At 38.9% G+C, this 16909-nt stretch overlaps 1 protein-coding gene across 3 annotated transcripts in view; it reads right to left on the bottom strand.

Annotated features, from left to right (window-relative positions):
- Window positions 1–4761: 4761 nt before the first annotated feature.
- The window catches only part of URI1 (URI1 prefoldin like chaperone), a 59521-nt gene continuing 47373 nt past the window's right edge, over window positions 4762–16909 (bottom strand). For 2 of the 3 annotated variants that reach the window (XM_039503202.1, XM_039503203.1), the window contains 5 exons: window positions 14202–14382; window positions 12576–12837; window positions 10862–11004; window positions 8432–8690; window positions 4762–5561 (listed from right to left, as the gene is read on the bottom strand). In XM_039503202.1, coding sequence (XP_039359136.1) covers window positions 5376–5561; window positions 8432–8690; window positions 10862–11004; window positions 12576–12837; window positions 14202–14382 — 1031 coding nt within the window. In that variant the 3' untranslated portion in view covers window positions 4762–5375. The remainder of the gene's footprint in view (window positions 5562–8431; window positions 8691–10861; window positions 11005–12575; window positions 12838–14201; window positions 14383–16909) is intronic. The other variant, XM_039503204.1, reaches the window with a different exon arrangement.

Below are 16909 nucleotides of genomic sequence, written 5' to 3'. Positions count from 1 at the left end.
ACTGTTTTGTTAATCAATCAGAAGGCATGTAAATCAAACATCTACAGCTGCAACCCAAACAATCTCACTGAGACCCTGTCTGGATTTAGAAAATAATGTGTGTTTAACAGAAGTATTGGTAAGTGATTAACAACTCTGTTGGCAAGCGTGTTAGCCATGTCAGTTACCATGTTTTGAAACATTACTTAGCACCTGCAGTAGATAAAGACATTGATATTTAAAACATGTTAGCTTGTCAGAGTCCGTCTGTGTCCTCCCTAACCTAACCTAGGACCCTAGGTTGACCATGACCCACTACCATGTTTTCAAACACTACAATCCTTGTCTGCACTAGGTGCTGCTAATTAACACACTTGCTAAACACATCTCATTTGCCTAGCCAGGAGGGAGTCTGAGAGTTAGCTTCATACCTAGTTTATGCCCAGGATGCAGGACTTCTAGTGGTTAAAAGATGGCCTTGAAGGTGGAGGGGCAGGGTAAAGGTGACAGGAACACAAGATAGCTGCAGCCTTCTGCCTGAAAATGGTTGGAATCCCTAGTCTCTTATGCCTGGACTCCTAGAATGATCTCATCTCTTCTTTTCCCTCTCCCTATGAGCACCTAGCTAGCCAGGTGTCCTGTGTCCCCCTCTTCAGAAGACCTCAGTATGGCCACCTCACAATGCACTGAACTTACTCTCCAGTTTCAGGCACCTGGATAGATAGGCAATTCAGGAAAGCATATATCAGATACAACTCTGATTCTCCACTGGTACAAAGCTGCCTCATCCTCAGATAAGCTTTATTCTAAGTGTCACTTTGTGCCTATATCCTGCTCCCAACCCCACATCACTATTCCCTTAGGCTGTCTCCCACACTGTTTCCCCGGTTGATAGTATCCAAACCCTCCAAGGAAACAATAAGTAACAAATAAGCCCTTCTACCAATCAATTGTTGTTCTGATAAACGCCTTTAAAGGATTTGCTACTCACCCACTCTTAGACTTACTCAGCTACCTTTAACTGGCTTCTGTGTATTTGTGTTCCCACAAGGTCACATGACTATGCCCCCATTGGCTTCTCTCCTTTCATACAGCCATTGAAAAAAACTCACCAGCCAATCCCAATTAGCAGCAGGCTCTGACAGCTGTTTTTGGCTTCTATTTAAGTCAGGGCTTCCTGACAAACACTCAGCACAGAGTAGCTCAGACTGTCTTCTTACAGCAGGAAAAAGAAAAAAAAACAATCAAGAAATCAAAAAATAAATAGATTAAATGTTACCCTCATTATTATTTAAGTGGAAAATAAAATCTCTGATGATAGCAGAAAAGAAAAAGATGCTCTTACTGATAGATTAATTTAATATCAAGAAACTTGAAGGCATAGAAACATGGGCAATACTACTACAGGTAGGGAACATTTTCTCTACTCCCTGCCTTTAATAAAACACGTATTTCTGCTGGTCCCAAACATCAAGCCTTCTGCTCCACTATTGCATTAAAAACAAAGGTGTTTTAATCCTTCACCAAGCATAGCCCTTGAGACTCCCACATTTTTTTCTCTCTCTAAAACTTCTAGTCACATCTTCATGCAGGTGTATTTTTTGCATTTACATTTGAGAACAGGCTTCATGTGATACCACCATAATTGCTATTACACAATCTATTGCTTAAGTCCCTGTAAGGAGACAAGAGATATAAGAGCAACTAAATATGGGAAACTCCTTGCACACATGAAACACACTGTAAGTTGCAAGAGAGGCAGACATACATAAGCCCCAGTATAGGAAAGTACCCAAATATGTGCTTAACTTTAAGCATTTGCTTAAGTCTATTTTTCTTCAGGAACCCATTGACTTCAGCCCAGGACTTAAGCACACATTGAAGTGCATTCCTGAATAAGGATGCTTTCCTGAATAAGAGCCATAGGGCATTCCAACCAAGATGCACTTGTCCTGTGTTGACTAGGGGAGTGGAGGAGTATTTTTAAGTGGTACAGAATAAAAACATGTAAAGAAGTAACTGTGATTTTAAAATGATCAAGGGGAGTTTGGCTTGCTTCAAAATAACTAGGAGTGGTAAGTATTTTAGGAGGTATATAAATAAATCTTTTAAAAGGTCTCTCTCTCTCCTTTTCTTTCTAATTACCTGTCTGGGCGTCTTGGATCTCAACCTTTTGATATCTAAAATAGGTATGCATGGAACTATATTTTACAGTTGCACTGTTCTGGTTGCAAAATAGCTTCTACTTTTTAGGACATAATTTCATTTTGTTTAGCCAAGAATTCATTAAAGAAGCTATAAATAATCTTCTTTAAATATTTAGCCATGCATAGAGGATGGACTGGCATTGATGGCTTATTTTAGTACTACAGCAATATGCTTTTTTTTTTAATTGCATTTTAGCATGAATCAAGTTAATCATTAATACTTTCAATGTGATCCTCAGTATCAGCTTTAAATGAGTCTGTTTTAAAACGTAGATTGTCCCCTCCCATAAGGAAACCTGCAAGAGAAACCAGGCAGGGAGAAAAAATACTCAACATTCCCTTTAATTCTTTGTTCAGAGAGGCAGGATTTCCCCCTGCCTCCCGGGGAAAAGTGCTGTTTAGCCATCAAGCTGTGTGGATCTTTGGGAATCAGCCACAGGTCAGGGGAAGATCTGCAAATGACCAATACCTCCTATGCTGCCTCTTGGCCCTCAGTCAGCATTACTCCAAGAGTCAGATCCTCCATTACTTTCAATGGAGCTGTGACAATTTACACCAGCTGAAGATCTGCCCCCAACACTTTCCTTATGGGCACCAGCCATTGAAGTGGCTCATTCCCAGCAGCATTGGCAGTGAGGACTATGCATGCCACAGCAGCCTTCATCTTCCTTACGCATGTAGCTCCTGGAATCCCACATAGACATCTACTTCATAGATCCCAAGGCCAGAAGGGGCCACTGTGATCATCTAATCTGACCAGTATAGTACAGGCCATAGAACTTCCCCAAAATAATTCATAGAGCAGAACTTGTGGAAAAACGTCCAATCTTGATTTAAAACTAGTCAGTGATGGGGAATCTACCACGACTCTTGGTAAATAGTTCCAATGGTTAATTACTTTCACCATTAAAAATGTATGCCTTACTTGCAATCTGAATTTGTCTAGCTTCAACTTCCAGCCATTTGATTGTATTATACCTTTTCTCTGCTAGATTGAAGAGCCCATTAAGTATTTGTTCCCCATGTAGATACTTAAAGACTGTAATCAAGTCACCCATTTTCTCTATTAACATAAATAGAGCTCCTCAAGTTTGTCACAATAAGGCATGTTTTCTAATCCTTTAATCATTCTCATTGTGGTTCTTCTTCATCAACATCCTTCTTGAATTGTGGACACCATAACTGGATGCGGTATTCCAGCAGCAGTTACACCAGCACCAAATACAGAGTTTATTTTATCTCTTTATTCCTACTTGAGATTCCTGTTTATGCACCCCAGAATTGCATTAGCTCTTTTGGGCAGAGCGTCACACTGGGAGCTCATTATCTACCAGGACAACCTCCAAATCTTTTTGAGTCACTGCTTCCCAGGATAGAGTCCCCCCAATCCTGGAGTATGGCCTACATTCTTTGTTCTTAGATGTATACATCTATATTTAGCCACAGCTATTTAGAACACCTATTGTTTGCTTCTGCCCACTTTACCAAGCAATCCAGACCACTCTGAATTAGTGACCAGTCCTCTTCATTATTTACCACTTCCCCAATTTTTGGGTCACCTGAAAACTTTATCATGGATGATTTTATGGTTACTCAGTTACGGTGGACACCCACACTGATTTAGGCACAAGATGGGATAAGAGCCCTCCTTTAGCTTTGGCACACTAAAAGGGTCTGGTGAATAAGAGGTCATATGCACTCTTACTCACATTGTTTGTATACATAGTTGCTCTTTAAACATGATCACACATTTTCTTTGTTAATTAAACATCTGCAAAAACAACTGTTTGCAATCTAGGCGAGCTGTTGGGTTGATTCTGGGCAGTTTTAGCAAGGAAGTTGCATTTTAAAGCCAACTTAAAGATAAATAATGAGTTTTGTTTTTTTATTAAAGAAAATGTAAGGACAAAACTTTAAAAACGGGAAGAGATGTCTCCAGTCTCCCAAACTGGCTTCCTGGGTGAGGCAGTGGACAGTTTACACCACAGGAACAGAGACAAACCCGAGAGCGTAGAATGCAAGAGCTGGCTAGACCCTGGCCCAAAATACTTTTCTGGGAGTAGTGTTAGTAGACTTGCTGTCCAAATGAGATGGCCAAGGCCTGGAAAGTCAGATTCTGGTGGGAACAAGAACTGTGCAGGGTGATGGAAGGAATGTCACCTGGGTAACCACATGGTTAAATCCACAGAATCATGGGCCAGAGACCAATCATGTCTATCTGCTGCAGCAAGACATTTTGCCTTAGTTCTTGGTGCCTTAGTCTGGTTGAGTTTTGAAATAAAATTGCAGCCATTAAGACATTTATCCTTAGCAGCCACCTTCTCTGGGCATTTCCATGACAATTAAAATATTTGAATGTATAAAAGAACTGGGGATTTTGTAAACATAGTCTGGGTCTATGCTCCTCTCCCTATGTGCATGTAATTGCCACTGAAATTAATGGGTGTTTGCTACACAAAGAGGGAAGAGAATAGACTGTGTGTCTATGCAATAGTGAGGCATTTCAAAGAATCACCTCTTTCCACATTTTATTTTAAATGAATAAATCAACAAAAAAACAAAATTCACAGCTTTGTTTTTACTTGAAAAGTTTAATTTTACAAAATACCATTTTCCATGAAAGAAACTTCCCTGCAATGTACATGAACACAGCATTCTGTTTTAGAGATCTGTACAGTAAGATATCAGAGGTTTAATAGAAGGAAAAAAACGAATTTTAGCAGGTACCTACAACAATGTGGATACAAGAGTGTCTTAAAATGCTAAAGCAAGTAATGAAATATAATTGTTGAATCAATTTGAAAAGTTTCTTTAAAACTGTCCAGATGGTAAGTAGGACATCACAGCTGATACAAAACTACCTGTATATTTAGGTTTAAACATAAAACCAATGGCATATGAAGAGAAATCTTTGAAAAGTTATTCCAAGTGCTGTTATAAGGCAAACATATACAAAGGTGCTTACCACATACAGGGAAATTGACAAAATAAACTGAATATTGAAGTGTTCAAATGTTTACTTCTTTTTTTTTTTAATATCACCAATAGAGGTCTATTAAGATAAACAATGCCAAATTAACATAAGATACCTTTTTACTAACTAGGTGTAATGCACATAGTTTTACATAATCTCAACAAATGTGAAACTAAGCGTTAATATTCAAACTTTCATTGTGTAGGCAGCAGGGCCTAGTTTGTCTGTTGCATTCTGGCAGCTTTGAATTTTGAAATCCTCTTTGTAGTTTCTTCTGATGCCTCAGACAGAACTTCCTCTGATTTTCGCTCCGGAATGGTAGGCAGGACAGGGTGAGCAATGCTTGGGTGTGGTATTAAGGGAGACAAAGGCTCTTTTTCTATAACAGTTCCAGAAAAAGCCTACAAGAGAAAAGAAAACTCAGAATGAGCTAATAAAATGCAGATGTGAAGCTTTGCCCATAAGGTCATTACCCCATATTAGCCTTATTAGGATTGGTATTTCTTTTAATCGAAAGTAAAGAAATATCTTTAAATCAATGGTAGTTCCTTGAATAAGTAACCAAATTGTAATTAACCTCAAAATATAGCTTGTTCAAAGAAATCTGAATGAAAGATAGTGTTTTAAAAGTACTACTTAATCACATTCCTAACTGAATAAATGATGTGAAAAAACTGCTTCCCACTGATACATGTTCAAGAAAATAAAATAGATGATGCAACAGGCAATTTCATCTTGGATAACAAATGGGGGAAAATTTCAGATTTTAGGTCTGTCAGCATTTCACATCATATGTCATATTTTCATGGCTTAATATCTTGGCCTTTTCTAATTGCATCAAGATGGCACCTGGAATACAAATTTACCTATATTTTGTTGGTTATTATTTTTTCTTTCTTACCAAAAATGATCAAAAGTTGGTCAAGGCAGTTTATACTTAAGAGAACAACAAAAGACTTCCAATTCTTTTCTTCCTTTATAAATTCGAACTAAAACCATACATGCTTAATATTTTAAAATTACAATTTCCATTACAGCTTTTTTGCTATATTAAGAAAAAGAAACAGCTAGGATATTTACAATTTGAAAAGCAGCTAAGAAGAAACGCTTTTTCATAAATGCTTTTAGTATCAGCCATGGGTTTACAGTATGCATAACACTGTGCTTATGCAATATAAAATACTACATTTTCAAAAAGTCACATTATGTGCCAAAAATTAAAAATGGTTCAGGGCATTTCAGAAAAAAGGTACACTAATTTACACCCATGATTTGGTCATTATATTGGGCAGGAGGGAATAGATACCAGATTTATTGTATCTGCTCTTTTAAGAGTTACTCTGTTGCCAAGAAAAACACAGCAAAACAAAATAGTAACTCTTCTTGCAGTACCTGCAAAAAAGCAATGTTTTTCGTGCTGTACTCCAACAGCTAAACTAAGCCCAAAGCTGTGCCTGTTCAGCTGATTTGTTCAATAACACCAGTGTCATTTTTATAAAAAGGTAAATAAAATACAGCCACTGATGTTCTGCTGCATTAGGAAAAAAGAAAAAATCAGTACATGGCAAATGTTGCCAGAAAAATAATATACTTCAAACAACCATAAAAACAACTGAAAGCATAACAATATATTTTTTTTAAAAGTGAATGTCCCTTTAGTTCTGACGGGAGCATTTTGCTCAGTGTGATATAATTACTTAAAAAATACAGTGACACTGCAGATAATCATGCCCTATTCAGAGAATGGACTGATACAGGAATGATTTGTTATTGCAAAGCTGATAATAGCTCACCTGAACTAATCACTCTCCTTATAATGTGTATGGTAACACCCATTGTTTCATGTTCTCTGTGTATACATATATCTTCCTACTGTATTTTCCATTGCATACATCCCATGAAGTGAGCTGTAGCCCATGAAAGCTTATGCTCAAATAAATTTGTTAGTCTCTAAGGTACTCCTGTTCTTTTTGCGGATACAGACTAACACGGCTGCTACTCTGAAACCTATTGTTTTACAGTGATCAAAAGTGTACTAGATGCTTGACATTCAGAAGAGACAGTCTCTGCCCCAAAGAGATTACAATCTATAGTGCTAAACCTGTAAAAGAATCCATGCCAGCAGATCCTTTATGTCTCCACTGAATATCTTTAAAGTCAATGGGACTCCATGCAGGCATAAGGGCTGCCACATGGATCCCTCAGCAGCATAGGGTCTAAACAAATATAACAAAGTGGATATAAAGAAAAACAAAAGGGGCATGAGGGTTGCAACAACAGGACCACGTGGCTGTTTACCGAGTAAAGCACACAATAGGGCTTCCATGAGTCTACTTTTTCTTTAAAATAACTATTTTTCCAGAAGAAACCATTTCCCTTTGAAGATGCCTTCTGTCTACAGAACTTCTGAAAATTCAGTGTAATCTAACTTTTAAAAAATTACTGTAATTTTCCATAACAAAAACAGAAGTAAAATATTAACCCCATGCATGGCATAGCACCAGCCACATCTCATTTCTGAACATTCTCAATGGTTTTCGCAGCTACTCATCAAGCACATGCACTAGTGACGTACAATCTCTTTCATTTATGATAAGAAATTACCCAAGACTTTCCAAAGACTTGGAAATATATTTGGTTCGGATCTTCGATGGCATCTTGCCTGAAAGAGAAGGTTCTTCTTAAAGGCCGGAATGCCAGAAGTTGAGCTCTATGTCCGCTGGACTTCCTCCCTCCTCCTATCATGGGACTCTGTAAACACTCTGATGAGCCCACTGACACCATTTGTTTTAAAATATAAAATAAGCCCTGGAGGTTCTCCAGAATCAATGTTAGCATATTAAGAGCCTACAGTATACACAAAATCACCTTCCCTCCCTCAGATTAGCAATTATTAAGTGGGAATCTTGCATGATCCAGGATTTTGTTATCCTGTGGTGCACCTCAGAACTTAAATTGTGGGGAAGTCCCAGAGTGTCACTAAATTCGAAAGCCACGAAGTCAATGTGGTCAGTAGAAGGGATACTGTCTACTGCTACACAAAAGTGGCAAATAGTCAGCTCAGCTGGTTATCCCACAATGAGAGGAAAAGGATAAGTGCAGGGAGAAGAATGGGCCTCCTGGCAGTCTCTCGCCAAAGATGAGAGGGGTAGGGAGAGCTGGAAAATTAGTTAAAAAGAAATTAAATAAACTGATGGTAAAGGCAACTACACTATCCAGCATTTTCCTTTTTATCCATGCCAACAATCAATAATTAATCAAAAAAATGTACCTCAAATGCCCCTGATAAGGTTGAAAGTTTTTTTGGAAGATGCTCCTGCCCCTCCTCCTCTTCCTCCTCCAAGATCCCTTCACTGTTGTCACTGTAAGTAGCTTCATCATAGCTAATACTCCTCAGAACTCCTCGTCTCTCATCAAACTCAGCAGCACTGCTCTCACTGGTATCACTGCAAACACTATTCTCTCTGCTTCGAGACTTCAGAATTGATTTACGAGGGACATATTCTCCATTCACAACATCAACAAAGACTCTATAAAGGAAAATGTTAGCTTTAATAAACTATTTCAGGATCAGATGACAAATTTACAGTGATCTCACTTTGTCTTTTGTACAAATTAATTACAATTTGCATTTCTAACTTTTCAACTGCTGTATTACAATCCTGTACCTTTAAAAGATACAATAAAGCATTTTCTTTACTAATGAACATGGAGTAATTCTGCAACCCAAACACTGTCACGCCTCTATTAAAGGATTAGCTGGTATACTCCCCTTTTTGAAGAATGTGTATAGCTCTTAGACACTTGACAGAACAGCTTGATTTGCAAAATGTAAAGAAAAATTATAGTCATAAGATGATTCTGAGGTTTTTATTTCCAGAAACCAAATAGAATGTTGTGATAACAGAAGGTTTTCTAGTGTGAAATCATTTTCAGATGTAGAATATAAAAACAAGTGCTTGAAACATTTACTCGCACAGGACAAGGAAGTTTTCTCAGGAAAGTGCCATAATTTTCTGCAGAATCTACACTTTCACTAAAAATAAGATAAGTTTTTAGTTCATAGGTTCTGAAGAAACTTTCCAAACATGAACAGTGTGAACTGTCACAGAGTCCTCTTCCCGAGTCTACAGATACTGTTCCCATCCCTCTGTTGCTGCTCATAGCTTTCCCAAACGGTAATGATAATTGACCAGCATCTGTTATTTTCTACTGCTGCTCTTAGAAACCCTATGAGTAGCTATAAAACCAACTGGAATCAGGTCCATTTAGTACTGCTGCAGCTTGCCAGTGGAAGAGGAGGGTACTAAAACTATTCACTAGCGAGGAGAATTAAAAAACAGGTGAGGTACATTAGGAGACACCTCAACAATACTACCTCACTATAGCTGCGGGATCTGGGAACAAGCAGTGAGCTGTGGGGTTTAATAGTGCAGCACTGAAATCAATGAAAGCTTAACTGGGAGCAGAAGCAGGCTCATAGAGGAAAAAGTACAACAGCTCTCTTTCAACAGATAGAAAGTGGGATTTTTTGTTTGTTTCCTTATGGGTTTCACATTTTCTACTCACTTACTAGCCTAAGACTACAAAACATACAGATCCTGATCAGGGTTCAAAGACAGCACCATGAATCCCTAAACTTTCTCTTGTCCCAGCAGTTGTACAGCTGTGACTAGGCAGTGGGCTAGACTTTTCACCTCAGTGTTGCCTCTGAACAGGTTTTCAAAGGTATTTAGGCATGTGAAGACGTAGATAGGTGCCTGGTAAGTACCTAGAGGCTTTTGAAAATTCTAACTCTCACTGATTGCAATAGGATCTAGGTGCTTTTGAAAACCCAATAGGTGCCTGTCTGCACCTAAATACCTTTAAAAATCTGGCCCCGTGTCTCAATCTTACTTTTGTCCCATGTGCAGTCCTTTAGCTATGGGAGGTCTGGTCAATTTTTCTTGCCCTTTGAAGGAGGGGGAGGAGTGAATGGATAAGGAGTAAACAGATAAGATGTGTGTCTGTGAGCAGATGGGGAAGAGAAAGACTGGAATTAAAATCTGGAAAAGATGGAAAAGAAGAAAAAGAGAAATTTTGTAGGGAGGGAAGAAATGAGAAAGAATATACCAGAGAGAAGGTAAAGCACATGCTTGGCTGGAGGGAGAGAGTAAGAAAAGAGGAAGGAGACAATAACAACTCAGATAGATACCTCAAGGGAAAGAAACAATGGAGTGAAGCTAGAAAGAGAAAGAAAGCATAATGTGATGGACATGATCAGTTATATTTAAAAAATATTTAAAAGGAAGTTGATTGACAATATGTTTAAACAATTTGCAATGAGCCATTTCCTTCCTTTAAGTTGCAGAAGATATGGCATGATGCAGTGGGGTAAATTTTAAAAGCACTGCTAAAAGGAATTATGATCGGCTCTTAGTTTGAGAAAATGTAACTCTCAGCAAAGCAGCATGCAATAGCTATGAAGTGTGGCAGTTTAAATGTGTGACAACCATGCAGGTGACACAAGTGTTCATTTTTTAAGATGTACAGCCAGTTCCAAATGCTTCTTTTGGGAGACACTGGGCAGCTCCATATTTGGGTAAGATTTCAAAGATGCTGCAGGATGCTTCAAAGAGGACACGCTTGAACACAAAAGAAGGCCTTATTTTTCAAGCGTGCTATGGGAAAAGGAGGGCAACCATCACTATACATTACATACCGGTAAATGTCTGCTGGTGTTTTGATGTTAGGCAGTTCTGGAACCAAGTGTCCATTGCCATTGCTATTCTTCCTTTTACGTTTGGCCTCTTCTTTCTTTTCGCTAAATTTCAAAGTAGTATTTTTTCCTGTGTTTATTCTTACCTGGAAATTAAAACACAAATTGGTCTAGAGTATAAAAATCAAGCAGTCACGAGGGCATGGATCAAGTCAGTTCATGAATTCTTCATATCCAAGCAGTTGGGGGGCTAAACAACAAAATGTATTGACAGTGATATTCTCAGTGCTCACTGTCTCGATATTATGTGCAAAATTCAGGTGCATTAGCACTTAGTGTCAAGAAATAGCTTCTTGCACCAGGATGGGGATAGCTCAGTGGTTTGAGCATTGGCCTGCTAAACCCAGGGTTGTGAGCTCAATCCTTGAGGGGGCCATTTGGGGATTTAGTTGGAGATTAGTCCTGCTTTGAGCACGGGGTTGGACTAGGTGACCTCCTGAGGTCCCTTCCAACCCTGCTATTCTATGATTGGGTAAAAATAAACAACTTGATTATACATCCTAAACCATTAATTCCAACCAAGAGCTTAGTTTCCCCTGAATGCAATGTCTCCCTTGAATGTAAAAGGCATTTTTAGAACACCAGGGATGCTACCTTTTAGAAATATGTGACATAGTAATGGTAGTGTGAAAACTTTAATATCACTTTTTGGTATCATTTTAGAGAATTCATGACTGAATTGGGGGGTTTCAAAACACAGAGCAGCAAAAGAAACCTTCTGAAATAAAAAGCCAAATTAAACTTTGTCTAGTCAGGGTCCTAAATACAAGACTAGCCATGGAACTTATTGTCAAGGTTTCACATGAATATTTGACATAACACCTTGAATTCTGCGATAGCTTTTACATTTTACAATATTGCATGTCTAAAATAAATATAAAATGCATTTTCAGAAGGAAAAAAAGATTCTAGGGCTGTAAGTAGCACAAATAGTTAGAATTCTGCTGCAGTAACATTTTAGATGTGCTATTAGAAGTATAATCTATGGTTAGATTCCAATGACAGATAAACTGGTAGCTACTACTGTTTCTGTCAGATGAGAAAATCCTAGATATTAAAGATGCAAGAGACCTATTAGGACATCTAGTGCACTCCCTCACTCCCGCCCCCAACCCCACCAAAGCAGTACATCTACTAGTGTTTTGTCCATTACTTTTTAAACTCCCAAGGTATGGGATCTTCCACCATTTTCCTTGAGAAATTGTTCCCAATTATAATGTAGACATATTTCTGACTTATTTCTTCATGAGAGAGTCTTCTTTTCACACTTCCTTTAGCGTTTAACTTCAGCTCTGGCAGGCTGGATGACTCCCTCAAGAATACATTGCTGCTGCCTCTTCATTTGACTATAAGAGTTGCTCTAGATAACACATCACTCACTCTCCCCATAGGATAAGGATGCTGCTTTCGTTGTGGTCCCTGCCTCTTTAAACCTAGTAAACAAGGAATTGGCTTCAGCTCTGAACTCTGTCTGACACCATCTTACCTATGTGAGGTAGGTCCTTTTTTTGACTCATTAAAGCAATGGTATACTTTATCGTCCGGCGCTATGGGGCCCAATATTTTCAATAAAGCATGTAGTATATATACTATCTACATTAGACGGAGATAAATACATAAAAAGTAATAGTACAACATAAAAAGTAATAGTACAAACCCTTTTAGGTTCAACAGTATGAGAGAAAAATATAGTTGGTACAAAATGATCAACTCCTAAATCATCTTCATCATCACTGTGATAATGACTTCGGCCATTAACTTGGCCACTGAACAATTCTGAATTTGTTACTTCTTTCTGTACATTGTCCTGAGTAGTAGAGTCTTCCACTCTGTGTACCACATTCACATCTGTCTTATCTTCTTTCTCCTCTTCAGAGGAGGTTGTATCTTCTCCATTTGCCTCAATTGTATCAGGTGTCCTACAAATTGCAAAAAATACTTAAGGAAAGAAAACTAATCAACACATATCATAACCTAACATGATAATTTACAGAATAACATATGAAGCCACTGAATAATTTCCTTTACCTATGAGATGAGATTTTCTGGAAGAGGTTAGGGAAGAACAATATCATGCATGATATAATTTTTTTTTAAGAGCCAGACTGTGGAGCCCTTACTCATAATAGAACCACTTCAATAAGGAAATGTTTATCAATACAAACAAGAGAGCCACAATCTGGTCCTAAATCATAATTTTTGCTTTAGGACCAAAACAGCTCTAAGGATGGTCATTCACCATTAAAAGACCTGTTTACTCAGGAGTTGTACACAACATTGCAGAAATACGAAAGGTCCCATTATAATACTAGCTTACCCATCTTGTACACTTTGGGCCAAAGTCTCTCTAGCAACTAAGCTCTAATCAATGCAAGAGACAGATGAGGGTGTCAGGGAGCTGGTTACAGCTCCGTGATCAAGGGACTTTCTGCAGTAGCCCCAGGGCCAGTGAAAGCAGCTAGAGAGCTACTCTAACTCACACCCTGGCACAGGTCTCAAATGGCCCCTATGCCATTGGAGGATGGGAGTAGTGGAACTCTACTGTGCAATGCTCCAACCTCCTTTCCATGTTGTGCCCTCTATGACAGGCACAGGAGGGAGGCAGCAGTTGTAGGAGCTGCCTCTGCCACTGGGTAGTTTCCCTATGCCAGGATTATGAGGGGATTCCTTCCTGGACATTTACGTAAAGATTCCAGCTCCTCTGCACCACTCAGGGGCTGGATTCCAGTAGAAAATCTGGCCCTTTATGTTCCAACCTTCTTCACCCTACCCTCAAATGAGAGTCCAAGTTAATTATTTTAGTTCTATTTATCTGTGTGTTTATAGGCTCCATCACAGTAGTATCCAAATTCCTCAAAAACATTAGATAGTTTACTCTCACATTATACCCTTGAGGTAAGGAAGTTTTATCATCTCCATTTCATAGATGGAGAACTGAGGTATACAGAAATTAAATGTATCCTGATCACACAAAAAGTCTGTAGCAGTCAGGCTCTGTACACAGATCTTCCTTTATTATGAGCAGCTTATTTTAAGTTTCACATTTTATTTATTTTTGTGAATGTTAAGGTATTAAAAAGTATCCAGAGTTCTGAATGGATGTTTTTAGGATTTTCTCAGTTTATAATGGAAACAAAATCAACAACCATACACTTTTCAACATGCAGCAATGCTCCTCAACCATCACTGATTTAAGCAAATCAACTGCAAAAAGCACCTATTTGTTCATACTAGTAAGGATTTTAATTACATCTTTCAGCCCAAACCTGCAACAGTAATATACCTGTTAAATTCACCCAGCATCTCTTCTCGTCTCTCAAGCTCTTCCAATCGGGCCCACAGTTCCTCCTCAGATTGGGAATAGCCCTTGGACTTTGTATCCATCCCATTTTCTTGAAAATGTACCTCAAAAACATCTGACACTTTTGGCTTTGAATGAGGCTTGTGAGCAGTTCTGCGTTTTCCTGTGCAAAATAAATAAATGGTATTAGCCAAAACATTTTCCATTTCAAATTACACTTCTACCCTGATAAAACGCTGACCTCGGGAGCCAAAAAATCTTATCGTGTTATAGGTGAAACCGTGTTATATTGAACTTGCTTTGATCCATTGGAGTGCGCAGCCCCCAGCCCGGAGCGCTACTTTACGGTGTTTATATCCGAATTCGTGTTATATCGGGTTGCATTATATCGGGGTAGAGGTGTACTGCTGAATTGTTTAAGTAATACTGTCAGTGAACCAGAACATTGTCACAGGATAATGCTAAGGCAAAACAGAGACACAGATCCTGTGACACTTCTATTACAGTGGTTTGGTACCTCTCATTTGATTTAATCATTTCCTCTAGTGGTGCACTAGTGTGACAGTTGCTCACTGTGCCATTAATTGGGGAAACAAACCTACTTTGTACTTTGGCTCACTTGGGACCAACTATCGATACAAATAGATATTTTTTAAATTTACGAAGCACACCAATGTTACCTAAAAATTAGAGATGGTTTACAGGACAAACTGGAAAATATAGCAGGAACCCATGGTATCTGCACATCTCTCTTTGGTAACTAACAATTCACTTCGCTCAACAACAAAAAGCCATTTTTAGCTTTAAAATCTTAGTTTTCTCATAACAAAAATAAAACCTTTAATACTTCAGAAGTGGCTAGTAAAATTTGCTCCTGAGTGAACAGCAACCACAGGAAGTCGCTGTGATCATTTAAACGTTTCATTATCTATTCAAATGGTAAACATATTTGTTCCCAGACTCACAGACTTGAAGGCCAGAAGGGACCATCATGATCATCTAATCTGACCTTCTGCACATGGCAGGCCACAGAACCTCACCCACCCACTCCTGCAATAGGTCCATAGCCCCTGGCTGAAGTCCTCAAAACTTGATTCAAAGACTTCAAGTTACAGAAAATCCACCATTTGCTCTAGTTAAAACCAGCAAGGGACCCATGCCCCATGCTGCAGAGAAAGGTGAAAAAAAAAACAGGGTCTCTGCCAATCTGCCCTGGAGGAAAATTCCTTCCTGACCTCATATATGGTGATCAGTTAGACCCTGAGCATATGGCTGAGACCCACCAGCCAGACATCTAGGCAAGAATTCTCTGTAGTAACTCAAGTGCTTTCCCCATCTAGCATCCTATTTCTAGCCATTAGAGAGATCTGCTAATAGCAGACATGGACAGGCCATATTAGCCTTATTTGTTAGGCTAAACAAGCCAAGCTCCTTAAGTCTTCCCTTGTAGGACAGGTTCTCCGTTCCTCTGGTCCTCTTAGTAGCCCTTCTCTGCACCCACTCCAGTTTGAATTCATCCTTCTTAAAGATGGGAGACCCGAACTGCACACACTATTCCAGATGAGGTCTGACCAGTGACTTGTACATTGGTAATAAAACTTCCCTACTGCAATTGAAAATACCTTGCCTAATGCATCCTAGGATTGTCTTTCTCCTCCTCTGTTGCTTCCAAGTGTTAAGTCCCCAGCTTACAGCAACAATTCTTGTTGTTAGTCCCTCTTTGCACTATTAATTTTCACTCTTTTTCTATTATTCCAATTGTCAAGATTATCTAAATCTGCTTATGTGATAGTCTAGTCCTCCTCCATATTGGCAGTATCTCCCAATTTTATGTCATCCACAAATTTTTTCAGCGCACTCCCACTTTCTGTGCCAAGATCATTATTGAAAATGTTAAATAAAATTGGTCCTAAGACTGATCCTTGAGGAACTCCACTAGTAACCTCTCTCCAGCCTGATAGTTCACCTTCCAGTATGACCCACTGTAGGCTCCCCTTTAATCAGTTCCTTACCCACTTTTCAATTCCTGTATTACTCTTCCAATTTAACTAAATATTGTGTGTGGAACTGTATCAAATATTTTGCTGAAATCCAGATAGAAAAGATCTACTGCATTTCTTTTGTCTAGAAAATCAGTTTCTTCTCAAAGAAAGAGATCAGGTAGGTCTGGCACGATCTACCTTTTCTAAAACTATGTTGTATTTCATACCAATTACTGTTAAGCTCCATGTCTTTACTCTCTCCTTCAAAATTTGTTCCAAGACCTTGCATACAACAGAGGTCAAACTTGCAGGCCTGTAGTTTTCCAGATCACTTTTTTCCTTTATTAAATATAGGTACTATATTTGAAATTCTCCAGTCATAGGGTACAAGCTTTGAGTTTATGGATTCATTAAAAATCCTTGCTCCTGGGATCACTATTTCATGTGCCAGTTCCTTTAATATTCTTGGAGGAAGATTATCTGGGCACCCTGATTTGGTCCCTGTGACAGAGTGCAGGGAGAGAGTAGGTGAGCCTGCACTTTGGTCACTTAGATGCTAATTAGTGCCCCAGAAGAAGCTGATTGGGGGTAATTATCTAATCAGGCTGATGGGCTAAGAACTCAATTGGCCCAATCAGCCCAGGGATGATAAAAGAGGCACAGGAAGGAAGTGCAGAGGGGAGAGAGGGAGGAACAGGGCTAGTGGCG

Source organism: Mauremys reevesii, linkage group 16, assembly GCF_016161935.1.
Source record: "Mauremys reevesii isolate NIE-2019 linkage group 16, ASM1616193v1, whole genome shotgun sequence".
NCBI lineage: Eukaryota > Metazoa > Chordata > Testudines > Geoemydidae > Mauremys > Mauremys reevesii.
The sequence above is the reverse complement of the archived record's forward strand: the minus strand, read 5'-3'. Positions and strand labels throughout refer to the sequence as shown.